At 35.7% G+C, this 16,594-nt stretch overlaps 2 protein-coding genes across 2 annotated transcripts in view; one reads left to right on the top strand and one right to left on the bottom strand.

Annotated features, from left to right (window-relative positions):
* Nucleotides 1-4,841: 4,841 nt before the first annotated feature.
* LOC754783 (E3 ubiquitin-protein ligase Trim36) overlaps nt 4,842-16,594 on the top strand; it is a 58,084-nt gene continuing 46,331 nt past the window's right edge. The window contains exon 1 of the mRNA XM_030986580.1: nt 4,842-5,480. The gene's annotated coding sequence lies outside the window, so the exon portion shown is untranslated. The remainder of the gene's footprint in view (nt 5,481-16,594) is intronic.
* On the bottom strand, nt 9,293-14,759 carry LOC115924465. The gene is made up of 5 exons (XM_030986585.1): nt 14,484-14,759; nt 13,263-13,405; nt 12,932-13,000; nt 12,204-12,299; nt 9,293-11,403 (listed from the first exon to the last, which is right to left on the bottom strand). Exons 3-5 carry the CDS (start codon nt 12,988-12,990, stop codon nt 11,139-11,141), a joined length of 420 nt encoding a protein of 139 aa, XP_030842445.1. The 5' UTR covers nt 12,991-13,000; nt 13,263-13,405; nt 14,484-14,759; the 3' UTR covers nt 9,293-11,138.

Raw genomic sequence — 16,594 nt, 5'->3', positions numbered from 1 at the left:
CACAATAATATTTAGTTTTGGGTATGGTCATAGGAGCAATAAAGGTTTCTCCATTTAGGGTTTCGGCTATGTCCTTATTTCTCGGTTCCAACGAGAGTTGAAATTAGATCTTATTTTTGGTGTTATTTCTCATAATTATTATTAATAAATAAAACCAAGTTAAGTTGGTGTAGGAAAGTTTATATATATATCACAGAGATCGGAGAATATTGTGGGAATGATTTCTAAACGCTGAAAAATATAAATTACTGTAGAAATTTACAAAATTGTCAATACTTTACATTGGGAGCTTTTTCGTACGATGTGTTCTTTCTAAGATATTGCAATATGATTTTTTTATGTTCAAATGGAAATTTGTTATATAGTTCAGATATAAAGTTGTAAACCTCGGCAGCTTTTTTTACAAAGTGTTAATCGATGATATCCACTGAGAATAATATGTGAAGATTATTACACTTGGTCAGCTCTCTGTCTTCGCCTAAATACTGGCTCAGACCATGGACCTATTACGAATGGACATTCATCGTTTTCTTAATGAATTCATTGTGATTGTCTTCGTCAATGTCGTCTCAATAACATTCCGTACATGTTTCTTCTGTTTTGTCTCATCATGGTCACCGGCAAAAAGCTGGGACAGAATCAAGATAGTGATTTTACACATGTTACTATTCATGCGCAGTTCTGAAGATAATAACTCACTTAAATCATGGAAAATCGATGTGCAGTTCTGGTTTATAATCGGAAATTGTTGTTCCGTGCACTGTACATGTATTTTTTTTGGAAAAAACATGTTGATATTACCAGATTGAGGTTATTTTTTGATTTTTTTGGTTGTTATTTAAAATCCCGTTTCCCCCTATTTCTTTATAATATTCCAGAGTTACAACGCACAGGGCTGATACAGATCGTGGCCTTCTAATTGTTTTATAAGGTCATAGGTGTGCGCGAAAGTTTGCGAATCAGTAATAATACATTTCATATCACCAAAATCGTCTGCTTTTCATTTTTGCTGCTCCCCATTGAGGATGCTTTTATTTAAGACACACTCTTACAGAGCACACCATCCAAACAAAACCCAAGAGAGGGAAACTGCTCCTTTGTCAATGACTGAAAATGCTTACGCAGTCGTTGTTATAACAGCTGAATGTTCTCATTAAGATGCACATAATCAGAAGGCGGCGACTATCATTGGATCAAAGAAAGAATCACGTTGAATGTCCATCCGTAATAGGTCCATGCTCAGACGACCCTGGTACGAAACTGAGTAACGTTGTTCGGATGGCGACATTAGGGACTTTTAGATTTGCGTGGACTGATACGTATGACGTCCATTCACGGCAGTGCATTAACAGGACGTCGATCGTAGCATAGGCCTATTGTCTTCGTGCGAATCTAAAAGTCCCTGTTAAAGGTTGGTCACCGAACGTAAATAATCATATCTAAATGATGCACGTCTGTGATAAGTCAATTAAACACACAAACACAAATGACGTTGAGCAAAAATAGCCACAGTATAATACCATTTAATTTCTGTACAAAACTTAAGCATGTTAAAAGAATGAATTTCATTTGGTACTGAAATAGAAAAGTTTCTCCGCCAGTATTTTGTTCGATTTGTAATAGTGCCGAATAAATTATAATAACAATAATAACTACAACGACAACAAAAACAATGACAATTACAATAATATTTATAACAATAATAATGATGGTGATAATAATGATGATAATAATAAAAATATCAATAATGATAATAATAAACAAATATATAATGCACTGAGAGGCTCTAGTTGAAATTATGGATCGAGGTAGCAGGAATAGCACTATTTTCTGAGGGGCGTAGTCCCGAAGAAAATAATGGTATTTATGTCGCCGAGGAATCCATAATTTCACTAGTGGCTTGAAATAGTGCATGATATATTTGTTTATATTTTTCAAACCAACCTCCAAAAAATAATAATGATAATAATAATGTTTACTGTCACTGAAGTAGTGAAGAGTGCAGTGAGAGCAGCGCAGAGGCGCGACCGCGACCGATAGAACATTGATCTTCATCGATTGCATATATATGACGTCATCCATGGTATAGTGCTATGGTATAGTGCACTATACCATGGATGACGTCACGGTTACATCATAGCAATGTTATGTTTGGTCACGTGATGCTATGTTGACCAATCACTGAACAAGATTTCATTGATCAAAAATAAAATAACAATCATAATGGTGATGATGATAATAATTATAATAATGATAATAATATTAGTTATATTAATAACGATAAACGTAACGAAAGTGCATATATAATTAGTTGGATGTCAAAATTATTGTTTGTCCTAAAATGGGGCGAAAATCACTGAAATTATTGTGAAGCTTGGTTGTATATATTGATGCTTATAAAACAAATTTGATTAATAGAAGAATGAAGAAAAAAAAATGAATGTCAAGTACCTTTTCTCCTTCTCAGTTTGTTCTTGTGTGTTGTTGTATTGACATGACGTCATAGGAATTTAGAAGTTGTACTAAGGGGTAAAACGAATGACGATAATGATTGATTGTGGTTTCAAGGATCAATTCATTTTAATTTCAATTTCAATATTCTATTGTATCGCCTTTAGAAATCACATTTAGATGACTTATAATTTTAGGCCTATGCAAAACGTCATTACAATATTCGAACCCTATTAAAGATAAAGGTGAGTTCTGGTTTAAAAAAAAAAGAAAATGAATTTTGACAGAATCAAACGAAACTAATACATTGAATGTTCAAGATTACAAATAAATGCCAATTGCCAAACAATTTTGGTAGAAAAAATTCATACTGGCTGAGTAATGAGCATAGAAAGATTAGGACATCAAGGTAAGTAGCCCCGACACCATGCGTGTAGTCCCATATACATATCTCTGTGTACAGTGCCTGTTACCTTACCAAGACTGGGCCAAATTTATTATGATTTTGATGACTCCAGAACTTTGCAGTACACACCAATACTTACATGCTACATGATCAACCTTTTCTGATCCATTCCACACCTTTTCTTTTACAATGCAATCGGATGACCAGAACTCACCTTTATCTTTAACGGTGACGCACAAATCTATAGACGTTGCCTAATATTTTTTACTATTTATAAATACAAATCTTAGTGATCCCTTTCATACCTCTTTTACACAGAGTTGGTGCATTGGAGGGGGGGGGGGGGTGAAGGGGGGGGGGGGTGGATTAATCCCGACATATTCTGACTTAAACATCTATATAACTTTAAAATGTCGAAACTCCCAGACTTGATGGATTCTCAAATACACAGGAATTAAGAGTCGGTTATATATTTTGGTTAGTGACGTCACTTCTACTATCTAGAATCTCTCTTTTGAATAAAGAGAGGAGGAATTTCAGAACTGATGCCATTATTCAATTCTTTTAATGAAAACACAGAATACGATCACAAAAACCCAATGTTCAAGTAGGATTGTTTTGAAGAGCGCCATCATCGTACAAATTATTGTCCCCTGTCTGCTGAGACACAATTTCGACACTTGACACATCATTTAGTTTTAGGTGATATCCGTCGGGTAGCGATCCAACGGATCCCCTCTTTATTTCGTCAAGTTTCTTCTTCCTTCTTTATTATCATTTAAATTTTTTTTTTTCATTCTCTCATGTTAATTTGTGCGGCAAATATATCAATAATGGACAGAGCTAAATCAATTACATTTCATAAAATGAGGTGTCAAGTCGATGTCCAGAACATAAAGCCGATTTCTTTTTTCATGAAGCAAATTTACTTTTTAAAGAAAACTAATATTTTCACACGACTTCTGACTTTATTTAAGGGAATTATTCTGCATATCTGAATTTACTGTCTTCCATTCATAACTGTAGCTACTGAACCAGAACAATTTCTCGCCTCCTCGACGGTTCCCATCGTCTATATTTTTATTCTGTTTTGGGGATGCTATTGTAATGCTTTGCAATCAATAGATTAGCATAATAATAGAGTCCCGTAGTATACCACACGCGCATGAGCGTGGGAGACAAACCGTTTGAATGGGTTTGTGTATTCCATCCCCTGAACGTCGTCTCCATCGCTCTCTCTCTCTCTCTCTCTCTCTGTCTCTCTCTCTCTTTTCTGATCTCTCTCTGTCTCTGTCTCCCTCCCTCTCTGTCTCTCTCTGTCTCTCTATGTCTGTCTGTCTCTCTCTCCCCCCTCTCTCTCTCTGTCTGTCTGTCTGTCTGTCTCTCTCTCCTCTCTCTCTCTCTCTGTCTCCCTCCCCCTCTCTCTATGTCTCTCTCTGCCTGTCTCTCTCTCTCTCTCTCACTCACACACACCCTTCAACTCGACAAGCTGTTTTTATTTATTAAAAAAACGGATGCTCAGGGGAAAGCTTACTGAGCCTTAAATGAGGTAGAAAGCAACGAACATAATTCGTATTTTCTAGGCCTTCAATTTTGTTTGGGTACATATATGTACTATATATATATATATATATATATATATATATATATATATATATATAGTATGAATCAACAAGGATGAATTAATTCAAGTGACAATTGACAGAAAGGAAGTATGTTCAAATCATCAATAAACCGTTTACCTTCCACTATATATGGCAAATATAAAGGTATCATCTGTATCAAATTGAACTAAGGTATAGTAATATTATTTTCATTTTTCTGCATTCAATTTGTTAACATGCATTTACTAGATTTTAATAAAAAAATCAGATTTATTTATACAAAAAATTATATGGAAGTGAACGTCACAGGTAACCAATCGTATTTAAAGGCCTAAATCAGAACGAAATCTGGTAAAGAACGACGAAACACCATCAGTTCAGATCAGTAGGAACATCCTTTCTCTTGGCGTTGCCAATTTGATCGTGCCTCGTTCGGTGGTTGGAAAACAGACATCGTCACTATTTATCATTATTGATTGGCATCCCATTCACGTGCCGGGTGCCGGTTTACTTGTTACACACTCTCTACGTACAAGCCGCTACATTCATCAGTGACCTATGCGCCTTTGTAAATGACAATAGGTGTTTATTAAACCCTTTAGAACCTTTGACACGCACCACCTAAGACGGGAAAAGCTCGGATCACTTCGGAGAGCAAAATAAAGACAAATGGGTGCCTCTTTATTTAAAGATGTGGTGTAGTAACTAAGTGAGCTACGACAAACGCCGTGTTGTGCTATCCGCGTTTGAGCAGAGGCGACAGCAGACTACATACTCTGGTAGCTATCGCTGCATCATTTGACTTCGATTGTTCTTTGCGTGGAATGTAACGTCCATACATCCCGTGGATTGTATTATTGAAATCGTTTACTGTTTCAGCGAGATAAATTGTTATTGTAGTTTTCGTCTCTGTGCTGGGATGTAAAATACAGCAGCTGGGACTTTAAAACAGGTGATACATTCAGCCAGCAGCGAGCGAAATTATTAATGAACAGATGAGTATCTGATTGGAAGTGCAGGTAAGTGGTTTGAATTTGGATTTACCGGTTTGCTAATGGCTAATATATTTTTACCAGCCTAATTCACCTGACATATGCATACTAGCAGGCAGGCTTTGCAGCATATATTTGGAAGGAATTTACTTTGCTTACAAGTTTCATGAGTTGTCGCTATGTTTGACAAACCTCTGACGCAGTGGATCTGTTTATTTACTGATGTATTTCAATTATTTATGCGTGTTTCTCTTCAGAATCCCTAGTTCAATTCACTTGGTATACATAATAGCATATATGTGACAAAAAAAAATCACTTTGCATACATAGATTGTAGGTTGTCGCTATGTCTGGCAAGCATTGGCATGATTCAAAAGTAATACTTTCACTCTCTAATCAATTAAAATGCAAATATACTATTTCACTCCAGGGAATGTACACATAAGAGGAAAGTGCATAATTCCCAGCGGATTGGAATAATAACGTAACGCGCTCTTTGAATATAAAATATAGATTTTCCTCAAAGATAGCTAGCTTCTCTCTCACCGGGGCACGTTGAAAGAAAAAAAAACATCCATTACTTTATAGAGATCGTTTAGGACATGGATGTATTCATCCTTTATGATGTGATCGCTTATAATGGAATAGAGCATGAGTCATCCAAAGATTTTAAAAAAAGACATCATTGTGGCATTGTTAAATTCCTCGGAAATTACTGATCACTCAAAGGTGAAAACATAAAGAGGTCGAAATAAGTTCCTTTATTTGCTATCAATATCGAGATGTTCATGCGTACGGATCAGATTGGATTTTCTGTTTCTCGTCTTTAGTGCATGATTGCCATCGGGATTGCATTTGAGAATTGGGAAGTGATATTTGGGGTAAAAAAAACCCGATAGCAAATAGAAAGAGAGAAGGAGGTAAAACTGAGCAACTAAAAAAAATCGTCACACTATTTTAATAGAATAACAACTGATGAAAAGGACTTTAAGGTTAACACCGTAGAAAAGAAATTATACTGACTCAGAGATAAAAATATTCTGTTTTAATTGCATTAGTGCGGCGTGTGAATATATATGTTTTCATTTTATCTAATAGGCTAGTGACACAGGTGACAATCATAACTCACATTAGACATGTGATTAAAATCAAACATAAACACAAAAATATTAACATAACAAATAATTAAAGGAAAATTATGATGATGTAAGATTTACCATTCCCACTTTCCCATTTCTTAGTTCATGAAATTATTTACTTATTAAAATCTTACTGAAGAATTTCTTTAACAGCATTATGATTTCCTTCTCGTTTTCTTCTATTCTTCAACTCCTGCCCCCATTTACTTTTTGTGTTTCCCTTCCAATTTAGAAAAAAAAAAGAATTTATTGCAGAATTTTTTGACGTTGTATCCATCTCACATTCCCGTTTCGTAGTTCATGAATTCATCTTTAAACATTCCATTATAGAATCATTGTTCCTTTCCACTTCTACCATTAGTCTTTTACCCCCCCCCCATTATATTACTTGTCTTCCTTTTATAATATGTGAAGAGTTTCATTCCAAAAGGAGCCAAATCCACTTTGGGTACTTCTGAGTAAATTGCCTTTTTTATTTCTCCACTTTCCCTTTAGCCATGTATACCTTCATGTTGTTATATATGTTAAAGGTGTCACCCTGCATGGACCTGATTATCTGCCAATAATGATAAGAAAAAATCTTCCCTTCGGCTTTTCTGATGTTTACTAAATTTTTTGATTTTTTATTTTCGTGGATTTAGCTCCTTTGGAATGAAACATGTTATTGTACCTAAAAAATAAAAAATAAATCATATTTTCTCAATAAAGTCACTGAAATTTTATTCAAATTTAGCAGCAAACCTTTCCTTTTAAATAATAATAGTAAAATCACACATAAATATAACCTTTCGAAAAGAAAGTAAACAACATTATTACAGTTTCATTCCAAAAGGAGCTAAATCGCTTAGAGCTTAGAGACTTCGGTGGTAAGCGCTTTATAAGTAACGTTTTTATTATTATTATTATAAATCCATTCAATTCCAAAAGAAGCTAAATCCATGTTTCATTCAAAAAGGAATTACTAAATCCACATTTTTTTTTTGGCACATATCGCACGACAACCAAATGCCCTAAGATGTTGATACCCACTTTGAAGTTTGATAGAAAAATAAGGTTTTACAAAATGAAAAAATACTAGAAGAGAAAAGGTAAGAAAGAGTAAAGACGGATTGAGGACGGTAAACCCCAAACAAGAGACTCAAAAGATCTACCCCAGAATCCTCTCACCGGCACCAGAGTTGCCTAGGCCAATGATGGCCGAGAAGATTGCGCAATGTACCGCGCCGGTCTGGCAGGAAGGTGCCAATTGCGGTGAGGGGTTTTCATGGACCAGTAGATCTGAGATTATATTATCCAAAAAAAAGAGATGAATATGAATTGACAAATAGTACCAAAAATAGAAGAAAAAAAAGAAATAAAGTGAAAGGCGTAAATATTCTAAAAAAGAATGAAACGCCGATAATACCAAACAACAACAACAACACAAAATCTAAAAATTTGATAGAAATCAGAAATAACTGGTGGATTTTTTGTCTTATCATATGTTATAGGTCCAGAGCGACACCTTTAACATATGAACATGAAGGTACATGGCTAAAGGGAAAGTGGAGAAATAAAAAGAAATAAATTAAAAAAAATATTAAAAATTGTTGTATCAGTATACTATAATGAATAACAGTAGTGAATTAATTTAACATCTTACTTGATTCATACTTGTCCATAATGCAGTGTTTTTCAGTATTCTTATTTTGGTACTGCATGCAATTGTAAAGTTTAAAAAAAAAAAGTGATTGTAACTTCTTGTAAATAAGTTGTGTTCTACAGTGCCTGTGTATTGCATGACCTACGTCAGTACGTGATAACTTGTAAATGTGTAAAGACATAAGATTTTAATATAATTATAGTAATGCTAAAATGAAGATACATAACATATTTTTATGGTGTACATTGAAAGCTTTATTCGGCCATAACTAACAGTTAAATTTACACAACATTATTGAGATGAATACAAATTATAATTGCTGTAATGAAGGCAATATTTAAACGTGATGTTGATTTCAACCATTGCATACAAACAGATCATGTGTATTAAAAAAGGCACATTTTTATTTAGCATCTATCGCTATGACAACTTTAACCGTCGTCATTAAGAAGGAGCAATATACTTTATTTGTATACCACCATGTCTTGTTACTTATTAGTTACTGCTTATTTATATACATCTTATCTTGTGTCTTTCATAAAAACTTGACATACTCTATAGGCAATGTGTAGATAAGTTTACCAAAGAAAAGTATCTATAACAGTAATGTTTCTACGCGCTTGACAAATATACTATTACCCCGGTCATTTGATTCAGTGCTTGCCCGCACACAATGTTTTGACTAGTACGTGATCATACAAATTTTGCCGAGAAACTGCCTACTAATTGATATATTTGGTAAATTATTATATCTATTTGGACTTGATAGATATAACGCATGTGTCGCGCACTTGTGCGTAGTCCCATATACATCTTTCTGTGTACAGTGCTTGTAACTTTACCAAGACTGGGCCAATTTTTTTATCATTTCGATGATTCTAGAACCTTGCAGTACACACCAAGACTTATATGCTAGATGATCAACCTTTTCTGATCGATTCCACAACAATCCTTTCACAATGCAGTTGCATGACCATAACTGGTTTTATCTTTTAAGTTTCACATCTTACTTTATATATAAATGCTTTAAAAATTGTCTGAGTGATTCTTTTCCTTAATGTGTACGAGTATACATGTATACATACTCCATATCGATCTCAAATCCTGAATCATATCAGTTTCAGCACAAAATTAAGTATAGTTAGGTACATATATGTCTTTCATCTTCCCTAATGCTCGACTATGAATATCACCTCAAGTGATTAACATCCAACATAAGGTTTTTCAAAAAAATAGCACAGACATTTCAAAACTGGTCATGTCCTATACGCACACAAAAGACAATTCTGCGTTGTGTGTACTGAGTTTCATATGAATCGATCAAACTACTTCCAATAGTTTGCTCACATACTTATTTTACACACTGCACATGCATTGAGTTTTATACTGTTATTATAATGCCTCATCAAAGATACCAAAACTATAAAATTGCTAAAACTTGGAAAGAATATGCTCCACAAGATTATTAAAACAAAATTGTATTCTTTGTGCAAAGCTTGGTTACCATGGAGGTACCTTAACAGACAGACACAACAAATGTGTCTTGCACACCCTCGGGTCAATCGGTATACCAAGTTTTATTACAATTTGCAAAAAAATTGGAAAAAATTTGACCCAGTTTTTTACAATAGACCAACAGAAAGACTCGCCTGCCCAACTGTATCCTTATTCCTTTATACACCCTTTCAAACTACAAAGTAGTTACAGGCAGCATATCTCTTGATGGTATAACCTTGAACCGCAATACTTTGGCGTTGAGCTGATTCACGTTCATTGATTCAAATGATGCATGAAACCAACCGTTTTGCTGTCTTGTGATCATTTCTCTTTTTCGCTTGCATTATTTTAGTCACATTGATTGCATTAAACAAAAAATGAAGACTATTTACAATAAGATATTCTACAAATCTTTCTTCTGTCCATGTTGATTTTCAACAGGTTCCGAAGTATAGTCTTTTTCATGATCGACTGTCACCTCAGTTACATGCACAGTCACTAAAACCAAACACATTGTTGACTCATGGTTTGACCTCTTGGCTGTAAATTTTATAATTACTACCGTAACTTCTTCAAGGAATATACATGTAGGTTGCCAAATAGATACAAATTGAAATATCCACCATTTCCACATGAGCAAGCACTGATTTTATCACAAATTATGAATTGTATAAATCACATAGAGCTTTTATACACTGATGTCACAATTTGTCTTTTATATTCCTACATTTCTTCCATTTGTAAACTTGCCAACCTCTTATTGTAATACAATATACAAGTGCCAAGCATGGTGGCTAATCTAGCAACAATAACAATTTATTTCTGGTACATGTATATCATGTGTTATGTGATTTTTTTTCTCCAGATAACCACATCCCCATGATCCCCAGGGACACTCAAGTATCAAGTTTGGTGGTATTTTGTCAAAGGGTCTCTGACATATCAAGAATACATGCTCGTAATGCTAAGCCATGCAATCTTTCACCTCCGGACCACAAAATCATTAGCAACCAAATGAGTCCAAAATGTTAAGTTCCAACCAATCCTCAAGATAGCCTAAAACATGCCACATGGACAAATTAAATCGAGGTGATTAAGAGTCTTGCATGCAATCATGCAACAATGAACCTCATTTGACCTTTGACCTACTTATGTGACCTTCAACTCCAGAATATCATGGAGGCCAATAAAGGGCATCTACCAATCAAGTATGGTTACAAACAGATGCAGGGTTGGAAAGTTAGCAACCCTAATTGATTTTTGCAGGTAAGATTTCACATTAGACTTCATTCAAATTTGTGTACAGTCACGGAGGATGGACGGAAGGACGCCATTTGGATCCCTTAGTCTCTGCTCGAAAAAAAGCAGTTCTCAAGTCAGACAATCCCAAATGTTCACTACAGAGGATTACATGGATTTCTCTAATCGGCCTAGTCTCCTAGCTAGGATCACATCAACTTGTGGTGGAGGAAATGGTGCAAGCCGGGGCCTTGTGTGTCTAGGGTCATCAGGGAGCAGAACAGCCTTCGAGAACAGTGGTCCTTGGTCCTGTTCTCTGCGTTCCAGTATCGCACCGATGAGTCCTTGTACATACATGTAGGGGTAGGTCTTGGGGACCTTCTCCTTCCGGGCCACGTAGTTGTTGGCACGCTTTGACCATACTGCAACATATCTGTATCATAAAATAAAAGAACATGCAAAATGTAACAAGTTGCATTATATGCACACTCATTCTTGTCAATTGGAAATGATTCATATCTCTTAAAGATAAACTTGAGTTCTGGTAAAAAAAGAAAATGAATTCTCACAGAATCTAACGAAACTTACACTGAATGTTCAAGATTACAAATAAATTTCATGTGCCAAACAATTTTGGAAGAAAATGTATACTGGCTTAGTAATGAGCATAGAAAGATAAGGAAATCAGGGTAGTACTAGCCCCGACAGGCCGACACCATGTGTGTTGTCCCATATACATCTTTCTGTGTAAGTGATTGTTACTTTACCAAAACTCTGCCAAATTTATGATGATTTTGATGACTCCAGAACCTTGCATTACACACCAAGTATATTATTACACTGAATCCAAGTCCGCATTTAGGGTCCAAAATCAGCAGCATGATTGACAAACCATCAGCTTACAGTCCGTCATCTACATAATTTAGATGTGCGTCGTGTACAGGGACAACTTCTTTAGATGACGTCATATTTTGGCGATTTAAAAGGGGCGTTCCCAGGAAGGACAATTAGATATTTAATAATTTCCCCAAAATTGATAAATTTCATGGGAAAGAACTGCCAATTCGGATTGCCCTGTCCAACTACACAGGGAAAACAAAAAATCATGTTTTTTTTTTTTACTCCACCCACTTTGGATTGCCTTGTCCATCTAAAAAAAAATGTACAAATAAAAATAGGAAAAACAAGAAAGAAAAGAAAACCTTTTTTTCTTTCTTTCTAATTTCCACTCACTTTGTATTGCCTTGTTCATCAATCTGGTCGGGCCTGTCCTTGTGTGCCATGTAGTCGATGACCGCAAGCAAATTCCTTGCCCGGTTTGCTGGGTAGCTGGATGGATAAGACAAACAATTGGTATTACCACTATCATGATGAATGAATAGTAAATGCTTTAGACAAATCTCAGACTCATTGGCCCGTAGTCACAAAGGAGGTTTGTAGGAGGTTTGTAGGAGGTTTGTACAAACCATGGTTTGACGATGGTTTACATCCATGGAATGCTGCTCGCATACCGTAAATTGTAAATTAACATTGTTAACAAGTATGGAGTTTACATTCCTTCTCCATCAGTTTACAAATGGCATTCCATAGATGTAAACCTTGGCCAAACCATGGTTTGTACAAACCTCCTTTGTGAATACGAGCCATTCACTTCAGTTCTGGATTTGTGTTGTAAATTATTGACTCTTAATTAAAGGTAGTTACATTTCCCTGCTACAACCACTCCAACTTGACTTAACATCAGGTACCGACACAAGTACGATACAAAGTCTGCTGTTTCAAGACTCTGCATGCATCCAAAAGTGATTTCAGCATTTATATAGATGTCATTCATAATTTTTCATTAACTTTGCTATTTGCTTCAAAATATGATATTGTAACTGTAACCGTACTGTAATGATATGTTTCAACTTTTCCACAATCTTACTTCAAACATACAAAATGATACTAAAAATACTTACTCAAAGGAATACCGCTTGGAAGCATACATCAGTATATGGTTGTGGAAACACTCGAGCATGCTGGTGTGCCTAAGGAATTATGAAAACATAATAAAAACTGATATAAATGATAGGGCATTTCATTATTTTCATACCACAAAATCAATATTGAAAATCCCATGTCATACACATGAGCAAATAAGATGCATTATCTTGACCTGCTGATATGTCCCAATTTTATAGGTCATAACCGAAAAAGAGCTCAATCTTGCAAACATGTACGTAATGAACGCATTCTCATTAAATTCCTCTCAATTTACAGAGCCTTTCGTACATGTATACAGAATCCTACCTGAAGCGAGCAAATCAGCAGAGTAGGCCAAGTTCTCCATGAATTTGCGGTCAAAGGTGACTTGTACTATTCACCTGCTAATTCCCCTACTGCTGCTTGGAATTTCTTCGCTGGGGATGGATTGTGTTGTCTGTTCTTCATATCTGTAAAAAGTGAAGAAACGAAAGTCATTCACAAAGTAAAAAACATTCAGATTTTAAATCACCAAAAGAAATTATTTTGAAGATGGCATTCTCTAATAATTATCACAGCTAGCCAGATTTGGAATTTGCATGACTAATAACTGATGCATTGGTTCTCTGTCATGTATGTGAAGTTGAGACACTCTTTGGTAGAGATAAATATAGATGAGACAGTCACATCTCAAGCAAGCTATAGTATAACCTTGTCGACTTTTAAAAAGAGCAGGATGTTTACCCGGTTGACTAGCCCTGCACGTCATCATTACAAAGAAAACTGCAGTTGTAACGAGGGACATTAAAGGTAGGGTCTATTACAAAGTTTTGGGAAATTTTGAAAATTGGGTGGATAGTGATTCTTTACAATTTTGATATATTTGGATGCCCCTGTGGAAGTATTATAAGCACTAGAAAATTTAGCTCCTACAACACTTCTGCTTTCGAAAAAAATTGAATATAAAAATTTACCGGTGCTCCCGGTAAATTTTGATAAATTTAAAATAGCGCCTACGGTCGTACAACGGTAGCTGCTACCATAAAAATCCCGGAATATGTAGTTGTGATATATAATTTCAAAAAGGTAATAGCCAATCGGTCAATTGTAGCTTGTTGTATAGCTGAATTAATATATTGACCTTGAGAGAGAGTTATAGTATACCCCATAAAGAGATTATTATTTACAATTTCATCACTTTAGACTCGATTTCAACGCGACAACGTTCACTGAATATTGTAGGATCGCATATGCTTCCAATATTTTCATTTGAACCAAATTCATCCGGAGGTCTAGTGGAGCCAGACGTAGTCTCAGTGGAACAACCGACGATATAGAGACTGAAGCTTTCGGTCTACTGTAGACCTAGGGCTAGGCTAGACTATCAATATCATATGATTCATGAAATCTGAATTAAAAATCCAAGGCAAGAGATAACAAAACGTAATTTCTTAAATTTGCCGATTCCATGCATCTAGTCTCTAGACTAGATCAAATTAAAACGGTAGGCCTACCCAATGCAGTGGGGCGTATATCATTTCAACTTACCTCTCAGTGAGCTGGCATGTCTATTGCATCCTCTAGACTCGACAACGAGAAGGCCGCCTGCAGCTCGCGAAGTTTCTCCGCCGTACCCTGGCCTTGTTCACAGCCACTCCCGCGCCTCCTCTGGGCCGGATGGTCGAGCTGCCATTGCTTGTTTCTCTCCTTCCTCTTACCGTCTTACTTAGTCTTATTCCGATTTAGCGTAGCCTTAGCCTTGTCCTTAGGCTTAGCACTAGCTGAGTCCGAGTCGACCATCGTCCGTGACCTCGAGCTCCTTTTCCAATCTCGATCTCGTTATCGTATTTCAATCAAAGCTTGTCTGTAGATGTCTAGCGTTCGATCGGCGCCGGTGATAATCTGATATGAGCTGTGTGTGTTATACTTTACGTGAAAGCAGCGTATTGGAATTGATCAGCTGTACTGTATTACTAGCGCGCGGTCGATCGGATACCCGCCTGCTAGCTACCTGTAGTACTGTACGTACCAACGAACTCAAACACTCGTTGTAAATACGCTGGTTGTTAAATGACATAGAGGGAGCTAAACACGTAAATTCAAAAAATAAACCGTCGAAAGTCAAAAGTGATGTCCGGACGTCAAACACTTTTATATAATGTTTTGAAAGCAAATTGCACAACAATTAGAGCATTTGATTTGGAATTATTATCATCTCCCATGTTTTTTTCGATGATCTTTCATATGGTACTGAAATAAACCAAATTTGTTTTGGAGGGGCACTTTGGAAATTACCAATACTCAACTATACCTTTAATTTCATGTGGGTTTTTGTATAGTGGTGTGTGTGCGTGTGTGTGTGTCTCTCTCTCTCCTGTAATACGATTATTACACATGAGATGCTAAACCATTATAAGCATACATTGACCTCGGCTTGTGGAAATCGTAGTTTTCGAATTCCTTCGGGGGATCTGCCATGGATGGTGTAAGATATCATCGAGAATAAAGAAACGACCTTTTTAAACTGGAAATAAAATCCTCCGGTCACACCCGGGCGATAACTAGAGTGAGACGATGTGCATTTTATTTTCACTTCTCGTTCAAGTTAGCAAAGTCCAGGAAAATACTACCAACATGTTTTACCTGTGGATTAAAACAGTGTCAACACTTTCAATCTGTGTAAACTTATGAAAGATAATGAATAAATCATTGATGTGAAGAAAAATATTAAAGCAAAATTTGTGGCATTGATCTTGAAAAAGTATACTTCATTATTCGTTTTGTTTAATTAAAGGGATCGTTTAACAATATAAAATCTGAGATACACGGCCCTGCGTGTTATCAGTGTCTGTGATATGGTGTAATATTGAAGCCCTAAAAAAAAATTGCGCTTCAAAATGATCAAGAAGTGCCTCAAAAAAGTAAAAATCTTTGAGTGACCGGTTTTACCATACTCGTTTTCCCCAATAGACTGTAGTGTTATGAAAACCGTTTGGCAAACGGTTTTTAAAATATGTAATGCCAATCATAAATATCTTGATAATCAGACAGGCGATCGGCTTGTAACATTCACGGGGTTTCTGACTGACCTAAAGGTTTATAATTATCATTGCAGCATGAGCTAAATCCAGAATTTTGTTTCAGAGTCTGAGACAAAGTTACGGGATCCTTTTAATAGATGTTTAACAAGCTTTTGCAGCATTTATAACGATTTTTTTTTGTCCAAGTGTGTAAGGTATTGATGAATTTTTAATTTTGTTAAAGTTGAATACGTTTGTAGAAGCTGTGTTTAAAACTTTAAAAATATTCCGAATTAACATCTTGTCACATACTTATCGCATTTTCCTCCTCACTAAATATTAACGGGCCTTCTGGCTCGCAAAGTCATTAATATCCACTAAATCCTCAAACTTCACTTGCAGTTTTAAACATGGAATAGGTATCAAATTGACATGATTCATGGGTAAAATTACATTGTCATTATCATTTCTTAATTTTTCGTCATTTTTTGATAAAGGTGATAGATATTAAGGGGAAATCTGTTAAATCCGAAATGAGCTTTGAGGAAGTAGTGGATACATCTAGGGAAATCGGTAGCTAATAGAAAGCAAATCATTTGGTACAATCACAATATTGATTCGCAGAAATTAAAATTGTCA

This window comes from Strongylocentrotus purpuratus, unplaced genomic scaffold (assembly GCF_000002235.5).
Source record: "Strongylocentrotus purpuratus isolate Spur 01 unplaced genomic scaffold, Spur_5.0 spur5_scaffold_16, whole genome shotgun sequence".
Classification (NCBI taxonomy): domain Eukaryota; kingdom Metazoa; phylum Echinodermata; class Echinoidea; order Camarodonta; family Strongylocentrotidae; genus Strongylocentrotus; species Strongylocentrotus purpuratus.
The sequence above is the reverse complement of the archived record's forward strand: the minus strand, read 5'-3'. Positions and strand labels throughout refer to the sequence as shown.